Source organism: Harpia harpyja, chromosome 3, assembly GCF_026419915.1.
Source record: "Harpia harpyja isolate bHarHar1 chromosome 3, bHarHar1 primary haplotype, whole genome shotgun sequence".
NCBI lineage: Eukaryota > Metazoa > Chordata > Aves > Accipitriformes > Accipitridae > Harpia > Harpia harpyja.
The window spans coordinates 14,376,682-14,400,891 of NC_068942.1; the positions used below are offsets into that span (position 1 = coordinate 14,376,682).

The following is a 24,210-nucleotide window of genomic DNA, read 5'->3' on the forward strand; positions in this document are numbered from 1 at the left end:
CTCTAGACTGGAATATTGTTTCACAGCCTTTTCAAGTTGGTGACCTTTCCTTTAAATTTAAAATGTTTGTATTTGTTAAAAATATTAGTCTGCTGTTACAGGTTTAGCTTTTTTGTATGTAAGGCAAAAGATTGGCAGGTAGTTTGGACTGCCAAAGGAGTAAGGAAATGTTTTGATATTTTTTTAATTTTTTTCCCCCTCTTTAGTTTTAAGAAATGTTAAACATCTGGCATCCTGATCACTTTTTTTTTTACCACCTCTGCTCTGAAATCTGACCTCAATGCATGACTTACTATTGAGAAAAACACTCTAGACCTTTGCCATCTTAGCTTTTGACTTGAAACTAAGGCAAGCCATAACTAAGGAGAAACAGCTTCAGAGTAACAGGCAAAGACAGGGAATATTAGGAACTAGTCTTGCAGCTGCTTTTCAGAGATGGCTGTGTTCGTCTGCAGCTTCGCTGAACATGACATGAAGCACTTTGGCACAAAGATGAAACTGAATCCTGGCCCAGGGAAAACCAGAGTAAACCAAGGCATAGCAATTCTTAAAGCCTGCTTCTTTTTGCAGTCTTGGTCATGTATCTCTGGTGCAGATTTACCAAGAGTGCTGGTATGACTTTGTAGGAAGTCTGAACTACGCAAGCCCTGAAATAAGAATGCTGCCTATGGACTAGGAACAGAGTTCCAGTCTTTTCAAATTTGGTGACTAATCATTGCTTGTGTAATTAGAGCCATATCTCAGGTATATCTCAGATATACCAGAGGGTTAACATGACTATGAATCCCTTTTCACCCATCCCTGTCAGTCTGGGTATCCCAGGTGCATGATGTGCAAACACAATTATACAGCAGTCCCACTCAGATGGGAGTTTTGCCTAGCCTTGTATGTACTAATGAGATAACGTACATTATTACTTGGACAAAATGTCCAAGTTCCTGAATTTTGATATGAACAGAAGTGGTGTTGAACACAGTAAGCTCCTTGTGTGCTTTTAATGTGAATGTTTATACAGTACGTCTACAACTGAATAATTAGAATATCCCAGCTGACATACCCAAAGCTTTTGGGGACATTAGAATTTTTTTGCTAGTAAACATTTCAGCCATCCAACTTGAAGCTTATTCTATTTGGAATACAGTTAAAGTCATCCTTATGTCAGATACCCAGGCAAGGTATATCTTCAGCCATTTTCATAAATAGAAGATATCATGAGATGGCATGTTTTTGTGAAGTGATATGGTAATGATAATTTCATGAAGAACATGTTATCATTAAAACTTCTTTCAAAAACTTCAATGTAAATTTATTTCATAATCATGCTACTATTTCATAAGTAATAATATTAGTCTACATTGTATCGATAGTCTCAAAGCATTGCAAAAGAAATATTATTCTGATTATTTTGTCCTATACACACAGTTTTGGGTCAATAATGTCAATGTAGCTGTTATTAGTGAGATCCCAGGAAAATCTTGACTTAATAACTGTACCTTCCTTTTATTTGATTTCTGGCTCTGTGTAACTGGGTTATTGAGATAAAATTATTTATTTAACACTTTTTTTTTCTTTTATACAAATAAATGTGTGTGTTTCATGTCTAGATGGATCCAGGTCTAGAAAAGCACAGAGAACAGCTGGTAATTGAAGTCGGCAGAAAACTGGACAAAGCCCGCATGATTCGCTTTGAAGAACGAACTGGCTTTTTTTCTTCAACAGATTTAGGCAGAACTGCCAGCCACTACTATATTAAATACAATACTATAGAGGTAAAATATGACGTTCTATTTCTGGGGGTTTTTCCTTCTTTTTGAACCTATACCTAAAATAGTTGTAAGATATTACAGAATATATAGCTGATTTGTTCAATATATTTTCAAATCATATTTACCGAAATGGGGAGAGGGGAAATAGTGAGGAAAAAGAAAGAAGCTAAGTATAAAGCAATACTGAAAAATTAGACCTTGTGTGAAATGAGATTTGAAATTTCTATAGTCTTTGCCTTCTTTTAGGTAAATTAGAAGAAACATTTTGATATCAACAGTGTGTGCAACCATTGGTACATGATAGCACATTCAAGTATAGAGTCCGATAGCAGAAAAGTTTTTCTGCATGAAAATCCTATCAGGTTGCCAACCTTAGACAACTTTTGGCACTGTAATCACGTTGTGTTGTAAACATGTAAGGAAAATGCTTTTGTACAAAACTTTGTAGTATTGGAAGCTTGATTTGATGTACAAGTTCATCTTAAAACCTTTCTTTTGTAGGAAATAAGTCTTTTTCTTGAATAAAAGCTGAAGACTCAGCATTAATAATTTTTAACTGTTTACTGTCACTATGTATAATTAGTCTTACATATTTATTCACACAAATATGTCCTAGACTTTTTTCAAAATGGCCATAGATTGCATGTGTCTTGATTTTTGGGGTGCCTAAGTTTCGAGGGACTGTTTTTCTGGAAGTGCTGAGAAGTTATTCTGGAAATTGTTCCTTTTTAAATTGCATCACTCTGGTCTTCCAATAACTTATTTACATTTTAACCTGATATGCCTTTTAAAATCTTGGTTAATGTTTCTTTCTTTTGTGCTATATTTTTATTTTCAGCGTTAAATCAATTCATTTTATTTTTAATAGACTTTCAATGAATTGTTTGATGCTCATAAAACAGAAGGCGATATTCTTGCAATAGTATCAAAAGCTGAAGAATTCGAACAGATAAAGGTAAAGTTGTATCCTTTCATACAAAGAATATGTCTTAGAACTAGACACTTTTGTAGTACTCACTCCATAAATAGTGAGTGTCTACAGACCCAAGTTTTGTTAAATATTAAGCACCGGTAGGCATAATTGCCAAGAGCTGTATATGCTCTCACTCAAATTTATATGTAGTTCAGCTTGAACTATAATGCACATTTCATAACTAGCTATGGGTCTTTGAGAATTCCTTTTAAATGCTTCTAAGAACTTTTCAGCTCCTCAATTATTAGCAGGTGAAGATAAGTGTCCATTGGAATGGTACACCCAGGGATAAGATAGTTTTTCTGTTTGAAGTTTAAACCATTATTAGATGTCTCCCTGAACAATTTGCTTTATCAGAAATGAGGCAAGACTCACTGAAGTTAACTCTGTGATATACTTCATGCAGGGAACAATATTAGATTAGCAGAATGGTATATTCTGATAAATTATTTTCAAATTTGAAATCTAGAAAGTTGTAACAGATGTTGTTGTGCAGGCTAAAAGATTACTGTACTATCATACTCAGTTCAATTTCAACCTCCCATTTTTGCCTCCTGTGTGGGTAGGACACAAGACAATACATTGCAAGCCGGCATGAGCTTGCTTGCCCATGCTTCCTTCTCACAGAGGTGCGAGCCAGACTCCACAGGGTTTATTAGCTTGGGCTCATTGCCATTTTACCACAATTATACAACTTTCAGATCAGAATTGGCTCTCATTCACCTTGGCTCTGCGAACTGGCAGTGTGAATCCCTCACCATCTACATATTTACATATTTGCACACATTGTCTGAGTATTACCATCTCTTTATCTAATGGAGAAATTCTTTTTTGCTGTAATCTCTTCTATTACAGAAGATAATAAGCAGTGAGGTTTCACAGTGATACATGCAACGCTTTCCAAGCTAGAAGGGGGTTTTTATGACAGTGATACTGCTTTGCTAGGTCTAAATTTAGCGTAATTGAATATTTAAAAGGAAAGCATATGGAAAATATGATGTGGTATGTTTCTATATTTGTAATAAATTTAGTAGTGTTGCTTCTTGACTAAAGCATAGTTTTTCTAGTTTGCTTTCGAGTTTGCTGTGGCATCAGTGCACAATCATTTCCAGTTTTTTGTGATGCATTTGCTGGGCAGCTCTGAATGTTAAAACTAGTAACTGATTTTCACAAGAATAACTCATGATTTACCCCTCTGTGTGATACAAATTATGACTTTTGTTAATCTGAATCATGTCTCCATAATGCCTTTAAAAAAATCTGTATTTTGAGATAGGTAGTCACCAGTAGCTGAAATGCAGATCTGGATTTGACCTGTGCTGTGCTATGCAAGAGCAGAAAAAATTATCAAAAATGCTGTTGTAAGCAGAGCATAATGTTCCCCTGACACTGGAGTCATCTGTGATGGTTGTGTCCTTCATCTTTTTCTTTCCTGTAAGACCAGTGTCTGGATAGTTGGAGATTTAAACCCAGTTGTCTTTGGGTCTTTTGTATGTCAGGTAGTCAGGTCCAAATGAAAATTACTTTCAGCTGGTTCCCTGCAGGGACCAAACATTTACCCTCTTTAAATAATTTTTACACTAACAGACTATCAGTAAATCAAAGAATATGTAGATTTATGCTGGTTTTGCCATGTAAGGGTCATCAGTTAGAATGTGAAAAGTTATGCATTATTCAAACCATAGATATTAATATTTCTTTACTCATATTAAGACTTAATCTTATTAACAGTGAAAATTTTAATATCATGAATCATAGTACTTCACAGTTTTGAGTTAAAAATGTATTATGCCACATGCAAACTATGTAACTATAATGAGTACATTTAATGTTAATTCAAGATTGCCCTAATCCAGATGGACAGAGGTTTTACTCTGGTCAAATAAAAAATGAAATCTCATCAGATGAAGGATGGTAGGGTCAGAAGATTCAATTTTTGTGGCATATCAAATTTTTGTATGTCAATGGCAACCTTAATAGATGGTGATGAATAATAAAATGTAATTGTGTCACTATTAAGATAGTTTCAATTATGTTCTATTAGCTACATTGTGGAAGATGTGGGTTTGCTGCTTTTTTCTTCTTTTTTTTTTTCCTTAAAGCTAGAGACTCCATTTTAAAATAATGTAACTATGTTATAAGGAAAATTTGATTTCAGTGTAAAAATTTTTATCAAATTGCTCCAGCCTCTTCATAATGTATAATTGTGTTTTAGGTAAGAGAAGAAGAAATAGAAGAGCTGGATACCTTACTGAACGATTTCTGTGAACTTCCTACTCCAGGAGGTGTGGAAAATAATTATGGAAAAATTAATATCCTCCTTCAAACATATATTAGCAGAGGGGAGATGGACAGCTTCTCTCTTATTTCAGATTCTGCATATGTTGCACAGGTAAAAATATTATTTTTTACATATCTGTTTCTGTCTTCTGCTGTTTTCATTCTCCCGAACGTTTACAATTATGTGAGTGGGCCTTGATCTGCACCTTTTTTGTATGTTTTTATGGAAATTGATTTGAAAATCAGAGCCTTGTGTGTGTGCGCATGTGTGTTATACTATTTAAGTAGAAAAGATTTGCAAAGCCTACCTTGGGAGACAATTGCATTTTTTGTTAATTATGAATGTCCTTTTTGGTCATATTACCCCTGTGGTCTTGTTATATTTAGTAGTTCTAACTGTGATTGCACAGAAATTTTAACCTACTGGGTTTTCTTCTAAATCTGTAAAACTGTTGCAATCTATTTTTATGTTTTGTGTACTTCTGTATTTCGTTCTGCAAAACATAATTTGTGTTTTATTCACATACCTCAGTTTACACAAGAAAAATGTGCTATTACAATTTTATTGCTAGACGTAATCATGCAGATTTACATATCAGTCTATATATTTGTTTCTTAGCTTGATTTGACACCTGAGTGGTTGATAGTTATACAGCATGTTTAGTTACTACACAGAATAATAAGAGAACTGCAAGTCTGTGACACAGAACTGCTTGCTTACACAACTAGAGCCCATCTTAGAAAGAAAGGGGTGTTGCTTGAAAGTTTAGAATTCTGGATCCCAAAGAACTCAAAGTGACAAAATGCTCGTAGACAATCCCAGATGTGCAAAAGAACGAATGTATAAAATAGATTATAAAGTTTTACCTTTTAGACCATCCTATGTCTCTCTTTTTTCTTTTTTTTTTCTAGCAGTCAGCAACATGTTGCATCAAATCATTTTTGTCTTATCCTTACAAAACCGTTTTGCGAAGAATTGATTGTAAAATTGCATTTAGTTGGTGCTAAAGATGAGAGTTAAATATTCAAAAGTATACATGTTCTTCAGCAAGATTTTCTTACTAACATTACCTTCTTCACAAGTGTTTACATTTCATAGCACGTATGGGTATAAATGAGAAAATTCTGAAATCATTATGCACATCATAAAAATTGTGGTACTTGCACAGCAAGATCATTTTCAGTATGATTCTTTTAATCTTTGCTTTCAAGACAATTGCTTTCATTTGTCTGTCTCAATTATAGCATTTTTAGTGAGGCAACATGGTAGTCTTCTTAGATCTTCATAAATTGTACATGTGGAACCAGTGCTACAAATTGTGAATTTTTTTAATCGGATAGTGACTATTAAGAAAATCATTCATCCTTTCTAAGTAAAAGGAATGTGTTTCTTTAGTAACATATGCTTCCTATCACGACCAAATAATTTTCTATTTTTTTATTCCTGTTGGCATTGCAGAGCCAGTAGAGAATGATTGCATTCTATTCAATGAATCAAGAACAGAATTGCTAATCCAGGCACAGTATGGGTAGGCCAAAAAAAAAAAACCACACAACTTCATAATACAGCTTAATAAGTTTACGAAAGGAATATCATAACTTACATTTTCAGGATTGGACTGACCTCATTCAAGCTTATGTTAATAATTAATTTTCCAAGTCCAGAGCAGATTTATACAGTTTGGTTATACAATAGTCTCAGAAGATAGTAACATGTTAAAAAAAAGTCACTACTGTTAAACTTCTGTGCAAATGTTGTGAAATTCAGTGTGAAATGGGATGCTATTATAGAAACACAACTGAAGTGAAAAATTAAAACTTAAAATTTCCATATAAACTGAGTTTGCAGGTGTATATTATATGGGGAGAGAAGGAGGAAGATATTAAGTACAGTAAGTGAATTTGTTTCAGAAGTGATTGAGATGCAGTAAATTTAAAACTCCCTAATGTTAGCATAACCATGATCAAAATTCTATGGCAGACTTGTCACTACAATTTTAATTAATTGCACATGTTTCTTTTCATAATTTCTATAGGCAGTCATGAGGTAGTTCTGTCACTAGACAGGGATGGAAAAAATAGTTTTCAAGAATGTTTGAAATAAGTATAAGAAAAATCTATTGTTATGGTTTGTCAAAGATGAGTCTATGGGATCCTTTTCATTTTACAAAGAATACTTGAGAGAATTACAACATTTTTGCTTTTTTTTTCACTCTCCAGAATGCAGCTCGTATTGTTCGAGCTCTTTTTGAGATTGCCCTTAGGAAACGTTGGCCTGCAATGACATATCGACTACTGAATCTCAGCAAAGTCATTGACAAGCGGCTGTGGGGCTGGGTTAGCCCTTTGAGACAGTTCTCAGTGTTACCACCATCAGTCCTCTCAAAGTTGGAAGAGAAGAATCTCACTGTAGACAAGATGAAGGACATGAGAAAAGATGAAATAGGTGAGAAATCAGCAGTGCTGATCTGCTTAAACTTTTAGTAATCAAGGTGCAAGTTAGAACTAAATCTAAGCTATTCATTAATATGCCCACTCTGTTCTGGAAACCATGTAGACTCATTAATATGGTATTATGATCTGTCCAATAAAGAAGGTTTATTCTGTCTCCACAGCTTGTAATATGGCACAGCTTTGAGGGTAAGGCTAGCCCATGTCCTGCCAACCACAGAACACGTGTGCAATGGAGATGTATGTTTATATGTATTTACATATATGTGTATATATACATATTTATGTTGACCTGTGCTTCCCTTCTTGCTCACATTACATAATACACTACTATAAAAGGCATCTGTTTATTTTTGCCAGTTGGCAAAATATGGCCTTTGTTTTTTTTTTTAATTGAAATATTATTAACGTGAAAAAGAATAAAAGCAGATTATTATGTCCTGGTATACTATCAGTAAATGGCCTGCTTCCGAAACCCTGCATTAATTTTCATTGAACATGGAGAATTCATTGTCACTGGTGTCATTGCAGCAAAACCTTAATGGAATTTTTTAAAGAATTTGACACTTCGATAATGAGAAAATCCACAAGCCTACTGATAGACATAATGACAATTTCTAGTATGTGTGTATAAACTGTTGTGCACAAACTGTCCACCAGCTGGCTGAATTTGAAAAAAAAAAAATTGCTTATAAGGTATTTCTTTTTCCTATCTTAGTGTATTTTTTCTTATTTGGGCTTTCTTTGCACCTGTTATTGCCAAGTTGTTGAGAAGCAAAGTGCCATTTTTTAAAAAATCTTATTTTACAGTAAAAATACAATTCATAGTCACTGCTTTTTAATAGTTATGGCCTCTGAATTGGTATTTCTCTCATTTGACAAGAGAACTACATTCCTAACTTAGGAAGCTTTGTTACATGCCTAATTTAGGTTGGAAAAAATTGAATAAATATGTAAAAGTTTGCAGAATTAGAGGCTATGTTTTTATTGAATAAGTTAAGCCAAAGGACTATAAGAAAATTTTAAAAGCTTGCTTTAACTGTGCTTTATAATATATAGTAATTCTGAATGCATTAAAAATAAAACATTTTATTTGAAGTGCTAGCATTATCATGCTTTTCTATTCAGAAGTGTTATAGCACTTTTTTATTCAGATTTGTTAATTTGTTGTGTATTTGTGCAGTCTTTTTAATACTTAATATTCTTTTCCATTAATTGTATTAATGCTTTTTTTCTTTTGTTGTTTTATGCTTCTTTTTTGCCATACCTGCCCTTGGAGAAGCAAGAAATTTTGTATTAAAATACAAAACCAGTTTTCCTTCCTTCAACGTAGTGGATCTAGTATTGACAAGATGGAAATGTATCAATATATACCTGTAAAATGTCTAGTTTTGTTTTATATTAACTTAGTTTGAAAGTAGATGAGACTCGGGGTTTGACTGTGAAAATAGGTCATTGTTGACTATATGTAATGATACTTCGTGTCCTTCAGCCTTATAAACATCAAAGCAAGTTGATCTGTGCATCTCTATGAAGTACTGTTCCTTGGCATACTTCCTCCTGTCTAGCCTCTCTTTCTGACACCAAGGGTGTGAAGGAAGTGCTTGCCTAGCAGTCACCTTATTTTTCTTTGAATTCAAAGCCATGTTTAAATGAGAAAAGGCAGAGCTTCGAGGTGCTGCCTTGTTCTCCAACTCCATAGGACTAGTTTCGGTCTTAGCGTTTCTTCCTTTTTAAATATTATTGTGACCTTGGAGATAGAATAAAAAAAGACAGGAGCTAGATGGCTAACTCAGTCCATGGCCTAGGGAGAGATTAAAGCATCAGGTGGATGCCAGCTCTCCCAGTGAATGAAGAGTGTGTTGTGTGCACAGATCCTGGATTCCAGCGTACCACAAATAGGTGAACACCAATCTATGCGCTATTGCAATGTAACCATGGAGTTTCCAGAAAGCTGAGAAATCACTGTATTATCTGAGATAAACAGTCCTGTTTTTTCAGAATACAGATGACGATCATTGTGGAATAAGCAAAATTTATTCTTCTTTTGTTAAAACTTACCTATTTTCTTGAATAGTCAGCTTTTATTCAGAAGGTTTTAGTATTTCTTAAATGCCATTGATAGTTTCTCATAATGTGACTATCTAAAAAAAATAACGGGCGGAGGGGAGAGAGAGTTTTATAATATTTTATAGAAGTTGGGAGACGAGCCTTATTTTCCCCTAGCAGATAAGTGCACAAAACCTCAGTGCTGTCCTGTACAAACACAGAAGTTCACCTCACACATCATGATACAGAAAGTGATTTTGGCATGGAAAAGTGTACTTGCCTACATAAGCTTATTCAGTCATATCTTTGAATATTTGGCACCCACCTTTATTTAACACGATTTCTGAAGTTTTACCTCTAATTGCAAAATCTAGTCACTGTGCAAGTATGCTGTAATACTGCATATATCACCGAGTTGCACCAATATAATTGTTTTGGTTTTTAATAATCCACTTGCTGGAGGTGCACTTACTTTACCAACTGCAAATTAAACTGATTAAATGTGTCTTAAAACTTTTGCACTAGGGATTTGCTTCTTGAGCAAGATCACCACTCATTACTTCAGAGTATAAACACCTGTGTGAGGCAAAATCTGCCAGCTTGGTAAATAAGAAAAATGAAAGAGGGAAAGTCAGTATCAATATAAAAAAATCAGTAATTGCAAAATGTTATGCTCCTAAATTTTGTGCAATAGCAAGAAAAAGTTGGTATCACCTCTACACTTTGCACATAATGCAAATAATAGGATTTCTTCTCTTTTTTTTTTCTTTTTTTTTTTTTAATGGAAAAGTGTGCACAGGATCCATATAATGATACCAGAAAATATCAGTAGCCATTCATAAGGTAGCTTTTAACAGTGAGTACTTATGACCATTACAATTAAAATCTAAAATATGCTCCACACAATTATATAAGCAATTTCAGTGAACATGTAATAAATCAACCTTCTTTCCTTAAATAAGCTAGAAGTTGCAGTGTTTTTCAGGAGAAAAAGAAATCACTGCTACATACTTTGTTTTATATTTAAATGAAGAGCAAGGGAACAGAGATTTCAGCTGTAAAATGCAAGTAGAAAAAATTTTTTTAATGAATATAATCACTTTATTGCCTTAGTTACCATGGCTGTGATAGAAAATAAAAAACATTGCAACATGTATTTTCTCCTTTGTCTCAGCTACAGACTGGTGTATTCTGAGCTACTGTGAGATGTTTACTAGTTACATGCATTTTTAAGCTATTAACTACCTTTATTCAGTTTTATGAAAAGCGTTCTGTCTGCTTTGAATCACTACACAGGAATTGTAGAAGTTCAAATGTATGCCCTTCATTAAGTAAAAGGTCAGTATTCATGCTTTAAAAAAGAACTATATGGCTTGGTAAGAGTCTGGTCAAAAAGTCAGGAAAGGGAACTAACTTGACATGTTTTCAGTGTGAATTCTTAATAGTTATTTTAACCCCTTAGTCATAGCCAACAGGGGGGTTAATACTGATTTTTCTAGGCTCATAATTGCTAATTCAAGTTAAGTATTACAAAATATTCAGACATGCCAGGTCAAGAGAGTCAGACATTTACACACCCAAGAGCAAAACAAGCAAGCAGTAATACTTCTCTCTAAAAGCCTATTTGAAAGTTGGAGTTGTATTATTTTTCCTGGAAATGCAAATTTGTTACACCTAATGTTTTCTTGGCAGGTCATATGCTGCATCATGTGAAGATTGGGTTAAAGGTAAAACAGTGTGTCCATCAAATCCCCTCCATCATAATGGAAGCAACGATTCAGCCAATTACCCGCACGGTGCTCCGAGTTCGGCTGAACATCGCTCCTGACTTCACATGGAACGATCAGGTAAAAAAAATAAGGTGGAGGAAGGACGGGAAGCATTAATTTAGCTTCAGTAAAGGAGATGATCACAGGGAGTCCATAGGTGTTGGATAAGAAAAAAAAAAATATTTATTTTAGCTAAAAGGCAAATTTGATATAGGAATGGAGTGACCTGTAAGACTTTTGTAGGAGAAGGCACCCAAAGATCACCTTTTTGTTTCTGTTAATTGTTACAGGATGACACTGTTTATAACATGTTGAAGCAAATGCTTATACTGAATATTAATGGTAGTCACACAGATTTGAGTTATATGCCCACAAAGGAGAAGCAAGAAAAAGGGAGGCACGGATAGCTCTCTGAACTATGAATGAATGTCAAACACAGAAAATAAAGCCTTGAAATACAGTTCATGTATGCCAAGTTCTGCTGCTCTTTATGGCTTTACAAATGTACATTCACAACATTGGTGCCTTTTTTTCTGTTGGGACTCATCTGAATAGAAAAACTGAGATATGTTTGGAATTCTATTCAACTATATTTTATGGTGCAAATTTATATGAAAGGACTTGTACTAGTTGCACATCTACATATACCCACACCCTTTGATTAAGAATCTGTTCATTAGAAATAGATTTAAGATAAATCTAAATTAAATAAAAATGTCCACATGGGGGCATTGTATTGTTGCTGGTACTCCTGAAACTTTCTACAGAAACAAGGCAAAGATACCTCAATGGGCAAGCATGTTTTTCTTTTTTTACACTTCAGAGATTTGCTCTTAAGATAAATTATTCTGAAGGGTGGATATTAAGTATCTGTTCTTTTATTAAAAAATAATTTTACGATCCCTTAGATTACAAGTTTGCCTTAATCACAACTAAATTAGAGTTTTATTCCACAAACATTTAGATTATTTTAGAATTTATTTTCCCTGCCTACAGGCTTTTTCTTTTCTTTTGGAAGTTTCACCAAGTTAGCTTATTAATGGCAGGTTAACGATCAAAATATAGAAAGTTAGATTTTGTTTGCTACCTGGATTTATTACAGAAATATTTGAATGGATTCCTAACATAAATTATAGCATGAATTATTTTTTACTGCCTTATTTATGTGCAATACTTCAGAAGGCAAACAAGCATTACTTTGTAGGATTGAAACAAGTTTTTATTATTCAGTCTTTCATCCACTTTACCTATACTCTGTTAAAGGCAAAAAAAAACACAACTGTTCTTCATATTAAACTGTATCTTAATACAAAGTAATTTCTCAATACATTTTTAGATTTTTTCTACAAAATCTAGGTTCTTCTATATTCTTACAAATTGAAAAGGGGCCTGCACAGAATTACTCTCTTATTTCTATTCTGAACTTCTAAAGTCATAACAAAACTTCAGCAAAAATCTATTTTCTGCTATGACCCCTTGACACAGTTTTCCTTATGGTTGCTTTGGAAACATTATGATCATTTCATCAATTCAACTTATGGAGCTCTTTGTGTGTGAATTTGTATATCGGTTCTCATCAAAACTTGGTAAACTTTTTTTTTACTTTTTTTTTATTTTTGTAAGGTAGGTGATGATTTTCTTGTTTCTTCAGTAAATGAAACTTCTGTCACAGTAAATAAACAAAAAAAGCTGTTAAATTCTAATAGTCTCTAAAAATGAATAGCTGTCTTTTAAATTGAACCATTGACACTCCGAAACTGCTTCTCCATCATCACACATTATTTTAGTAAGCTATTCAGAAGAAGACTATAGAAACTTATAGGCATAGCTGTAATTGGTACAAAAATCAGCTGCCAAAAAATTCCATTCAAAGAATGGGAGCAGTCATATAAAATCAGAATATTAAAAATTTGAATACCATACTTAACTGAAATACCTCGCTTGGCTAACATTTTATGGTTTTAAGACTGTTCCTTTATCTGGATACTTAATTCTAGAACAACCTCGTCACAAATTTTGCACTTACCTTTGCAAGAGAAAGAAGATGTGTTTTGGTAGTCATGAGATATGACATCATCTTGATCTTTAATGGCTGCAGTGTTCAGTGCTGGGAGCCCTTAAGTTCAGTAAAAGCATGTGAGCCATATCCCAGTAGAAAATTCTTATTATATTGGTAGAAGCAAAGGACTATAAACATACCCAGACAGAGCAAGTAAGCCTTAACTGCAGCCAGGAGTCCTGCAGAAATACAGAATAATGCTACTAGTATTAATTAGCCGAGTCATATATCAGACATGCAGGTTTAGGGCAACGGTTGCCCAAAATACACGTATGTGTCAGTTCTTAAGAGCTCCCCAGAGTTCTTGAGAATCATTACTGGAGAGTGTGTTGTGTTGCCTGTTCCCACATTGCCCTTCTCTCCCCATGCAGCTTTGTCACAGGACTCTCAAAGACTAAGATGCTGTTACAATTGATAATAAAATTTCTGAGCTTTTAACTTTATCGCCTTCCTTAATTCTTCTTTCATCTCTTAAATTCTTCTAAACCCTGATGAAGTAATAGTCTCACTGTATTTTTTCAAAATGTCACCTGCAGTGACCTGTGTCCTTTCAGTTTCACTGCTCCAGTTCCCAGTGAAGCAGCTAGTGAAATTCAAATGTTATGAAAATGAATGACAGTGTCTTTACTGTCCATCTACTTATCTATTGTGCAACTGTGTCAAAAAAGAAACAAAAGCACCTTAGTTCTATTGTTAGTACATATTTTTGTCTTCAAAAGCCAGTACAGACTGTTTTCCAACACATACACAATAATGAATTATGCTGAAAAGAATGTGTGCTGTGTGAATCAATACTAGATTCCTGTAGCATTAAAATTGCATTAGAAGCACCTATGCGCTTTGTGTTTTTTCCTATTAACTAAAGTTTAGGAATAATTCCAACTTTTTTTCATCTTCATACTGGTTTTGTACCTTATCACAGTCCTCATCAGAAACATCAGAAATCTATGTTCATTTAATAGTGTCTTCCATACTCCTTTACTATGCATTTTTCTTCTTTTCCTAGATATTTAAGTAAAATGCTTGTCTATTGGCACAAGTCATTTATTCTGACAAAAAAAACCAAAAATTCTTAACTGAACATCCCACCTAGCTATGATTCGTGGCTGGCATTGCAAAATAAGGTACACAACAAAGCAAACAAAAATCTAGGATGGAATAAAGTGTTGCCAGATGGCATGGGAATCATCAAGAGACAGCTCTGTTTATGTTCTTCTTACTTCACCTGTAGAGATGACTAGATCTACAGCCCTCTGAATCCACTTACTGTATCTTTCTAGAGGAGAGGGGGAGAGGAGGAGACAGCAATATCACAATTCAGTGTCCAGTTTTTCCTGAGAGAATGTTTTTGACTGACAAATTAACAGTGGATAGCAAAAGACAATCCTCTATACAGAATCTAAAGACATAAGTACAAGGAGGAAAAAGGAGGAGTCCTTTTTTAGGAGCCTAGAGGAAACCCTGGGAGTTCAGTCTATTTATAAACAGCTGAGGCACTAGCTTCAGTTGCATTTGTATCGTGTCCATTTATATTATATGTACCATAAGAAAACTCTTACTGAAACATAATCTTTAAGCAGACTGATCTAATTAGAAATATTATATTGCTCTTACCTCTGATTTCTATATTTCTGTATTCCTTCATAAGTCTACATCATTTGGAAATATATCTGAGACACCTAGCAAATCTAGAGAACCTCATTAAAACTATAATAAAGCTATTTTTTCTACTCTTAAAGGTACACGGCACTGTTGGAGAGCCCTGGTGGATTTGGGTAGAAGACCCTACTAATGATCACATTTATCATTCGGAGTACTTCATCATTCAGAAAAAACAGGTAATGGATTTTATTCAGAAAATCATAGCAAGACAAAAATAAAGTTAGCGAGATGCAGATTTTGTAAGGTCAAACAGTATTTTGACCTAAGCAGATTTTCAAACCAGTAGCACAGCTTTCAGTTTCAGATGTATGTGATAACCTTGGACTTCCACAAAGATGTTTTCTAATCTCAGATGTCCCTCTTTCTCCTTCTTCTTTGGTGGGACAGTTATTTCCAGGTGAAAAAAATAAGACTGTAATGGTTTTGTCTGTTAAAGAAAAAGACAAAGCGCCAGCCATATTTTTATCTTTTGAAGTCCATGGAAACAAAATCCATTCCCAGTGGTGAAATATTTTATAAAGATGTGAACATTTTGCACATGGAGTTGCACACATACTTTGTTGCTTTGTGTTGATAATGCTTATGGAAGTGAGACAAACTGTGTTTTTTCAAGTTACTGATTTGTTTGTGCAGTAATTATTCTCTACACGTTTGCTTTAGGTCATGACTAAAGAACCTCAACTGCTGGTGTTCACAATCCCAATTTTTGAACCTCTTCCTTCTCAATATTACATTCGAGCTGTGTCCGATAGATGGTTAGGAGCAGAGGCTGTATGTATCATAAATTTTCAACATTTGATTCTTCCAGAGAGACATCCACCCCACACAGGTAACTTCAAATTTGATCTTTTTAATTCATCTTGCTCATACTGATTTTCCTTATGATAGTGCAATAAATCTCTTAACTTCTGCTTCATTGTAGAAAAGTATATGGAATTCCACTTTGTGATATAGTTGTATTATTGAGACCATTTTTTCACTAACTTTAAAGCTGTCTAAAATTTTAAATTCCTGAACAAAAAGCAGCTCATTTCATCTCAACTTAATACCAGCCTTTTAGTTACTCCAGGTTCTCTATAAAACATAGGAAAATTGAAACTGTCATATAAAACTAAGCAAATCTCTTGTGTTACAGTATGCCTTATCTTAGTGCTTGTAAGCATTACATTTCTTCTGGACTGGTTAAAAATAATCTTAAAGCGGATGATTGTATTACAAACAGCATTCAGCAAAGAAAAAACACACACAGTTAAAATTTTGAAAATATGAAACATTTTACTGTTTTTACTAAAATAAATTCATCATAGCAAGCACTGTTACAGTACCAAACATCGCATTTCAGCTCTGCGCTGCTGATCAAGTCATGGCCTTCCCCTCCCCCTCCTTTTTTAACACTTGGCACAGAAGCATATGTTTGTGTTTTGCTTCTTTTTTTCTGGATACATAAATTGCTTTATACATTCATTGTGCCTGATGTCATTGTAAAACCTTTCCACTGTAATTACATTTGGCTCATCTAGCAGTCTGAAGTGAGTGCCTTCAGAAATACTCAGTTCTCATACGGTGTTGTCCTTTGGCATGCATAAATTCACATGTGTTTGTGAAGTGTTTAGCTATTGTTATACTGTACCTACGCTGTCTGGAAAAGCATGTGTAACCTTTTTATCTAATTGACTGATCACTGACTACTATTCAGAAGAAACAGAAAGATATTTACACATCACCAGTTATGGAGCCTCTAGGATTTATGGTAATTGATTTCAATTCCCATCTGGTTCCCACTCAACAATGAAGTACGTAGAGGCCCTGCTAGGCAAAAAACCCTTCTTTCTCCTCAACAGAGCCCAAGAAATCACAGTTTCAGTGGAAATGATAAAACAGCCATAAGGTATCAGTGAAAAGCATGTGAAGAATATTAGGCATCATTGCCTCAGTAGATTTTATGACTCCCCTATCATACCTTAATGTGAAGCACCCTGAAAAGACAATGAGACCTCCAGCCACCAAAAAAAAAAAAAAAAACCAAAACCGAAAAACCCCCAAACTTCAAAGCAAGCATCTGCATAGCAGAATCACTGCAGTCTCCTTAATTTGGTAGGATTCCAATTCCAATCTGGTTATATATATCATCTTCCAAATTCCACAATCTCTAATTGTTTGGATAGCAGATGCCCTCAAGATATATTGAGGATCATATATTGAAAGCCTGTTTGTTTGTTTATTAAGATTATATCTTTAATTACACGTTTAAAGGATTAGATGCAAAATTTAGTTGTACTCCTCTGATTTGTATTACTCTGTCAACTTAGGAACTCCAAAGAATCCTTCCTTAAATAGATTTTTTTCCTAGAATCTCAAATACACAGACTGTGCTGTCCTCCAACTCTGCATTCTGTTATCATAAGAAGCTGGACATACATATAATCTAATATAGTGAGCTTAGAATTTACTACAACTGGGTAGAAAGGAAACAGCTTTAATAAAAAGATTAATTTATGCAAATGGCTGGTTCACAGCTATCAGAATACTAACAGTACTTGCAGAAATACTTCAGAGCTATAAAATCAATTTTTCGTTATTCCTCATCAAAGTTAACAATGACCCTGATGTGGACTCTGTGTCGTACGAGATATTAAGTAAAACAGTTTCCAATGTAAGTTGTTATCCACTAAGGTATTGGTTAATATATTTATCTTCCTAATAAACTGTGTTATGTCATGGCATCTCTTGTCGTGCACTTATGATTATTTTGTGGTTTTAGAGCTTCTGGATCTTCAGCCTTTGCCTGTCACAGCCTTGGGACATCGGGAATATGAAGTCCTGTACAAATTCACACACTTCAACCCTATTCAGACCCAGATATTTCATACACTTTATCACACAGACTGTAATGTTCTTCTTGGAGCACCTACAGGTTCTGGAAAAACTGTTGCAGCTGAATTAGCCATCTTTAGAGTTTTTAACAAGTATCCCACATCAAAGGTTTGTAAAATAGGTTTACTGGAATCATTTTGTGTAGGCATGTTTTCAGCAATACAAAAGCCTAGAAAAAGACTATGGCAAACTGAATTTTGCTTTATCCAATTTATACCTGTCTGGATGTAAAATGGTACTGCATTAGGTACATTATGCTTTTATTTCAACTTTATATATTAATCAGTGTACAATTAGAGTTAAATCTAAAAACATGACATACAGGCATGCTGGATTTCCTTTTCTGTACTTACCTGCATTTCTGGCTTTAATCTCCTTCTACTAGCTGTAGTACTGTTTTATAGCTATTAGTTCTCCTCCATATGAATACAACTAGCCCAGTCTCTCTCTTATTTAAACAAATAAGTTGCAATTAATTACTACAAGCCAATTTTCTGTTCCAACTTGCCCCTGTGTTTTATTTCTCAAATTGCCTAAAAGCTGAACAACTCAGCTTTTGGGGTTTTGTTTTCAAACTGAATATAAATCTGTATCTTGATTTAGCCATCTTGTCTTAGTTAACCACATTTTAGCTTTAAAGTCTTTGGAAAAAATATTTTTATATGAATGTGAGATTTAACCAAAGAATAACCTTTGAAATTAACAGAAATCATGTACATAAATTCCTTATTCATCTTTGAAATTTCAGGATCTTCATGTAATTTGTTAGTCCAAGTGAGGTAAACAAGACATTCATACATTTTCAGCTTATTTGTTAGACTTATAAAATAGCCAATTCTCAAAGGAATATATCTTCTAGGTTTTAATAAAGCTGAAAACCTAGCTATACATTTTAAAGAACGGATGTGAATTCTTCATGTAGCAGTTTCTTCATGTTCAAAAGCTTCAGAATATTTAACCATAAATCTGTAAATAAATATTGTTTCTACATGTCAGAGTATTCCCCCCTGCACAGCAGGCTTCTTTGAGGAAAATATTGTGACAGTTTGCTTAAAATAATCAGCTTTTTAATTTAATTGGTAATGTTTTAATAGTTTAATGACATAACTAGAAATCAGGTAAGATATTGCTTGCTGGAAATTCTGATTATTTCTGTTCTAGAATGTTAGCTTGCAGATTTTATAGTCCTGGCAAAAAATGGCATTATTTATATAAATGGGTTTTTATATTAAATGGTGTGATAAATACTTCCATTTCAAGAAACTATTCTTTCTCTTTTTTAACGTATTTGCTTGTTAATGGCTGAGGAAACAAAGCAGTATTTTCAAGTCTTATGTCTTCTAAATATAATCCTGTTGTAGGTCATTTAAGGAACTAAGGCCTTAATCATTTTATAGATAATGAGTATGTTCAAATCTCACAAGTATTAAATAATTTTTTTCCTTGCAGGTACACTTTAATAAAGGTTTCTTGTTTAACTTCTGGTTTTGTGACTTTTCTTTTGCAGGCAGTGTATATTGCGCCCTTAAAAGCACTCGTTCGTGAAAGAATTGAGGACTGGAAAGTTAGGATTGAAGAAAAACTTGGTAAAAAGTATGTTTCTCCTTACCTAATCAGAGAAATTAGAAGCAAAAGAGCAGCCCATCAAGTATGAATAAAATCTACAGAATACTTTCTAGTATTTCAAAATAGGTTTTCATTGTATACTATCCTTCAAATTTCTAGTACTTATAAAAAATGCTATCAATAGTCATTGTGATAGCAAAATCAAAACTAAAAAAGGGATACACTTTGATACCCAGCTATTTTCATTCTCATTACTTGCCAGTTTAACAAATATGAAGTTCAGATTTGTCTATGCAGTATCCTTGGAAATTGAAATTGCAAGCCAAAATAAGCTTTCTTTAGAAACCTCAGCTATAAGAAACTCATAGGAGTTGCATGAACTGTATACTACTGTTCATGTATTGTCCTTCATATATAAATTAGATATAATTTTATTCCTTGGTAACATTAATTTCTTGCTGATCTTCTCAGGTATTGGAGTTCAGCCATTACTTTATGACATATAAGATATATCAGTCATGTTGATGCTTTCCAAAATTATACCTTCTTGAGTTAAAAATTATATCCATAGGATGGATTATTTAGGGCCTTTTCCTTTCCTATATATAGCTTTTTTTGTAAGTTAAAGCTCAAAGCACACCACAGGTTTCAAAAGAAAGAGGTGCTACTCTATGTACATGAAATTACCAGTGAGATTCCCGTTATTACCGTAGCAGTGACTTATTAATTGGCAATTTTTTTTTTTTGCTATTTTAATAGCTTATGAGGATAAATTATTTGCTTCATAATTTTAAAATATTTTCAGGTAATATTTCCATTTTGAAATTTACTCTATTACTTGTGACTGAAATTTTGAACAGAAGATATACATTACTTTGAGGAATTTTTATTAGACGTTCAAGTGAATGTAGAATGTGTCATAGAAATGTAAAAAATCCATTATATTCAGTCTAAAATGATGGATCATCTTAAATGCTATTTGTAGAACTTGAAAGGATAATAAGGCAAACAATTGGAAAAACTCTGCTATCTTCCTGAAAAATGACCTCAGGATAATTTCTGCTGCAGTCTTAATGGAACTTCACCAACAAATGCAGATACACTGCAATCTAGCCTTGTTATTCAAACCAGAGATCTATACATAACAGTAGGCAGCAACTTGGTAGATTCCTAGAAAGCTTTCATCCTGGCTATGACAGGATGTTATGATTCACATTATATCATACTAATATTCTTATATTATCTTCATTTTGAAAAATTAACCATAGATGGTTTGGGACTCTCATTCACCCTCTTCTTTTTAAATGGTTTTGCTAAGGAATGGTATTTACTAAGAAAACAGACAGGTTTATTTACTTAAAACAATTTTGAAAATCCTGTTAGAAGTATTTGACCAGAAACAAAATGGCTTTGTTTAATTTTGTTTCTTCTCTCTTTTAAGAGTTAATGTTTAGGAGTTAATATTTGAACATTAAGATGTTCTAAACCTTTGTAAAGCCAAGCCACCATCTTTCTTGATTACAGGGTTGTAGAGTTGACAGGAGATGTGACTCCTGATATGAGAGCTATTGCCAAAGCTGACCTGATTGTTACTACCCCAGAGAAGTGGGATGGTGTCAGCAGAAGCTGGCAGAACAGAAGCTATGTTCAGAAGGTTTCCATTCTTATCATAGATGAGATCCATCTGCTGGGTGAGCATGTTTTGTTGTTTTTAATCAGAATTGTTGCTAAATTTGAAGAAGTGTGCTGGTACTTATGACATGAATATACTTTCTGACATCTGAACCTTTTCTTTTTCTCTGTTTTTCAATGGACTTTTCATTTACTAGGCGATGAGAGAGGCCCGGTATTGGAAGTCATCGTGTCTCGAACAAACTTCATCTCATCTCACACAGAGAAGCCTGTAAGAGTAGTTGGTTTATCCACTGCTTTAGCAAATGCCAGAGACCTTGCTGACTGGCTAAATATTAATCAGGTATGAAAAATGTTTCAGAAGATGGATATGTATTTGTGCTGCAGAAAAACAAAATAGCAATTTATAAGATAATTCAAGGTCAAACTTGAAAAAAAATGTTTTCTTGTAGATGGGTCTGTTCAACTTCCGTCCATCAGTACGCCCAGTTCCTCTGGAGGTGCACATTCAGGGCTTCCCTGGCCAGCATTACTGTCCTCGCATGGCTAGCATGAACAAACCTGCATTTCAGGGTAAGCAACAGGCTCCTAGACCTTTTCGTTCTTTCTGTAAAAGAAAAAAAGACTTTGAGCACTTTACACAGTTCATTTGCAGCACATTTACAACATGTGTTACTGTATGTACTCTTGGCATGTATAGGGGGAATCTGCTCTGCTAATGGCTCAAAGCTATTTGAAACATAGTTTGCTGCAAATGCAACATATAACAGAGGAATGTAATGTATTTAGACCAGAAGAATAAAATTAGTGCTAATGAAGGGGAAATAAAATGTGTTTTCTCTTAGTGTTTGACACCATAAAGAAACATTTGTGTGAAAATATTTGAAATTTAGAAAGTAATAAAACCATTCATATTATTAATCTGCTGAGGTATTTTCATATGGACCACTGTATGTAAGCATTAAAAAAATGGTGAACGGAAGTTGCAAGTCAGGCTAACCTCCTATAATTCTAGTTTCAAAGCAATAACCATAAAATTCAAAATTTGTAGTGCATCCAGAAGGGCTTCTGTTTTCAATTTTTTATTCTTAACAAAGCTGGCAAGCAGGATAGATTTAAGAAAAACTCTCGTATTTTATTTGAACATGTTTTGTTTCGGTTACATAAGGAATATTTATTATATCAATTAAAAATAACCTCCAAAATAAATTTTGTAATCTGAACTGCTGTTGATTGTGAGGTGACATTTGTGAGGTGACTTTTTAGCTGCTTTAATTAGCCTTATGACAGAAGCAAAGTATTGATTGTGGACTAGAGACCAATCTTGACAGCTCAGATTATTTACACCTCCACAAGAGCATTGTACAAAAACACTAATGAACAATAAATCTGTCTTGGGCTGTTCTGCCACACCTGTTCCTGAAGCAACAAAAATCCATTAGATGCTGGGCTTTTAAAATATATAGATATATTGGCATATGTAGTTGTAAGGTATAAATACACATGAATTATCCTATTTCAATAATATCACAACTGTATAGTGTGTGTATATGCAGGAGCACATGCTGGGTAGTATTCATGAACTGGGGAACAATATGTGATGGTGGATAGTATGAAATAGTTTTCAGAAATTAACAGCGCATAAATTTAATTGCTAGAATGAGAATTACATGAGAAAACACACAAATGGATTTAAGCGATTTAGAGAGAGTATTTGAAATTGTACGTACAACTGTTTATACTTCTAGTGCTTGTTGATGTTAGAAAATCTGTACACATGTGATTTATTGAGGGCTTTTTCCCCCACTTGTTTGACGTGATATAGTCAAGGTTATATTAGCATTTCCATGGCAATACTTATTCCTGAGACCATAAAAATTTCTCTGCAACCTGAAATTTTTCAAGCATGGCCTGAGCAAGAAAATGCTTTTTTAAAATGTAGTAAAGCGTAATTAGTTTAAATATATCAGACTAATTAGTAAACAACAGAAACAAAGTTCTTTTGTACCATAATGCCCACTTTCACAGCAGCTATTGAAAAGTCACTTTCTACCCTTTTTAGCTTTTCTAGTTTTGGTAGATTGAAGTGATCCTTTGCAGGCAGACATGAGTTTATGCAGTCTGAGCTCTCAGAAAGCAAGTTTTGGACCTTGATAGCACTTAGCCTGAGACAACATATCCCAATAGGGTAGAAAAAACATAACATACTTATTAGGCTGAGATAGAGAAATTCACAAGCTTTGATGTCTAGAAAGCTTGTCCAGGTTTTGTGGTGTTTTGGTGGGGTTTTTTTCCTAACCTCTTCTCTTAATTAGCTCACAGTGATCACTGAAGTAGCAGGGCAAATTAAGTCAGACTCAGCTAAGTGTAGTTACATGATCTTTGATTCAGAGATGGTGTATGCTCACCTCAGTTGTATCTATCTGGCAGAACAGAGACCAAGTATACATACCTGTATATCATCTGTGGAGAGGCATATCAGCTGTCTAGGCAAAGAGAAACTCTAATTTTTGTCATTAAAGGGCCTAATTCTCAAGTTCTTTTTTCCTCTAACAGCAATTCGGAGTCATTCTCCAGCCAAGCCTGTTCTTATTTTTGTGTCATCCAGACGTCAGACACGGCTTACTGCCTTAGATCTGATAGCTTTCCTAGCCACCGAGGATGATCCCAAACAATGGCTGAAGATGGATGAAAGAGAGGTAGAATCATTTTACCTGCATTATTTGTGCTCTGCTTCTATTTTATTGAAGTTTGTTTGAAAAGAAAATACATCTAAAAGAAAAGAGTCATTTGAGGGTAGATCTTGAAACAGTTACGCATATGCTAAATTTCAATATGTGTTAAAACTGGTGTCAGCATTAAGACTATACAAGCCTCTTTGCACGATCTGAACTTTCGAACACAAACTCTTTTATCTTTGTTTTTCCTGCATATCTATTATTAATGCTACTTCCATTGTCCCAGACAACATATATCACATGGTACAAGTCTGATACAAAGATAAGACAAAGAATAAAAGAAAGAGGACTAGTGTTCTCCAAAGTTTACAGCTGGGAATTTGTGACATATAGATGTTGAGCTAGAATTTAAACCAAATCTCTTTCAGTGTTTTAGGAGCAAAATCATCCT

General features: G+C 34.1%; 1 protein-coding gene across 3 annotated transcripts in view; it reads left to right on the plus strand.

Moving 5' to 3' along the window:
- Positions 1-24,210, plus strand: part of ASCC3 (activating signal cointegrator 1 complex subunit 3) — a 287,526-nt gene that overhangs the window by 195,000 nt on the left and 68,316 nt on the right. For all 3 annotated transcript variants that reach the window (XR_008234298.1, XM_052781435.1, XM_052781436.1), the window contains exons 18-30: positions 1,605-1,769; positions 2,635-2,721; positions 4,955-5,131; positions 7,240-7,465; positions 11,212-11,366; positions 15,087-15,185; positions 15,670-15,838; positions 17,771-17,991; positions 19,391-19,476; positions 20,974-21,140; positions 21,279-21,424; positions 21,534-21,654; positions 23,638-23,780. Coding sequence is in view for 2 of the 3 variants with exons in the window: in XM_052781435.1 (XP_052637395.1) it covers positions 1,605-1,769; positions 2,635-2,721; positions 4,955-5,131; positions 7,240-7,465; positions 11,212-11,366; positions 15,087-15,185; positions 15,670-15,838; positions 17,771-17,991; positions 19,391-19,476; positions 20,974-21,140; positions 21,279-21,424; positions 21,534-21,654; positions 23,638-23,780 (1,962 nt within the window). In the remaining variant the exon portion in view is untranslated. The remainder of the gene's footprint in view (positions 1-1,604; positions 1,770-2,634; positions 2,722-4,954; positions 5,132-7,239; positions 7,466-11,211; positions 11,367-15,086; positions 15,186-15,669; positions 15,839-17,770; positions 17,992-19,390; positions 19,477-20,973; positions 21,141-21,278; positions 21,425-21,533; positions 21,655-23,637; positions 23,781-24,210) is intronic.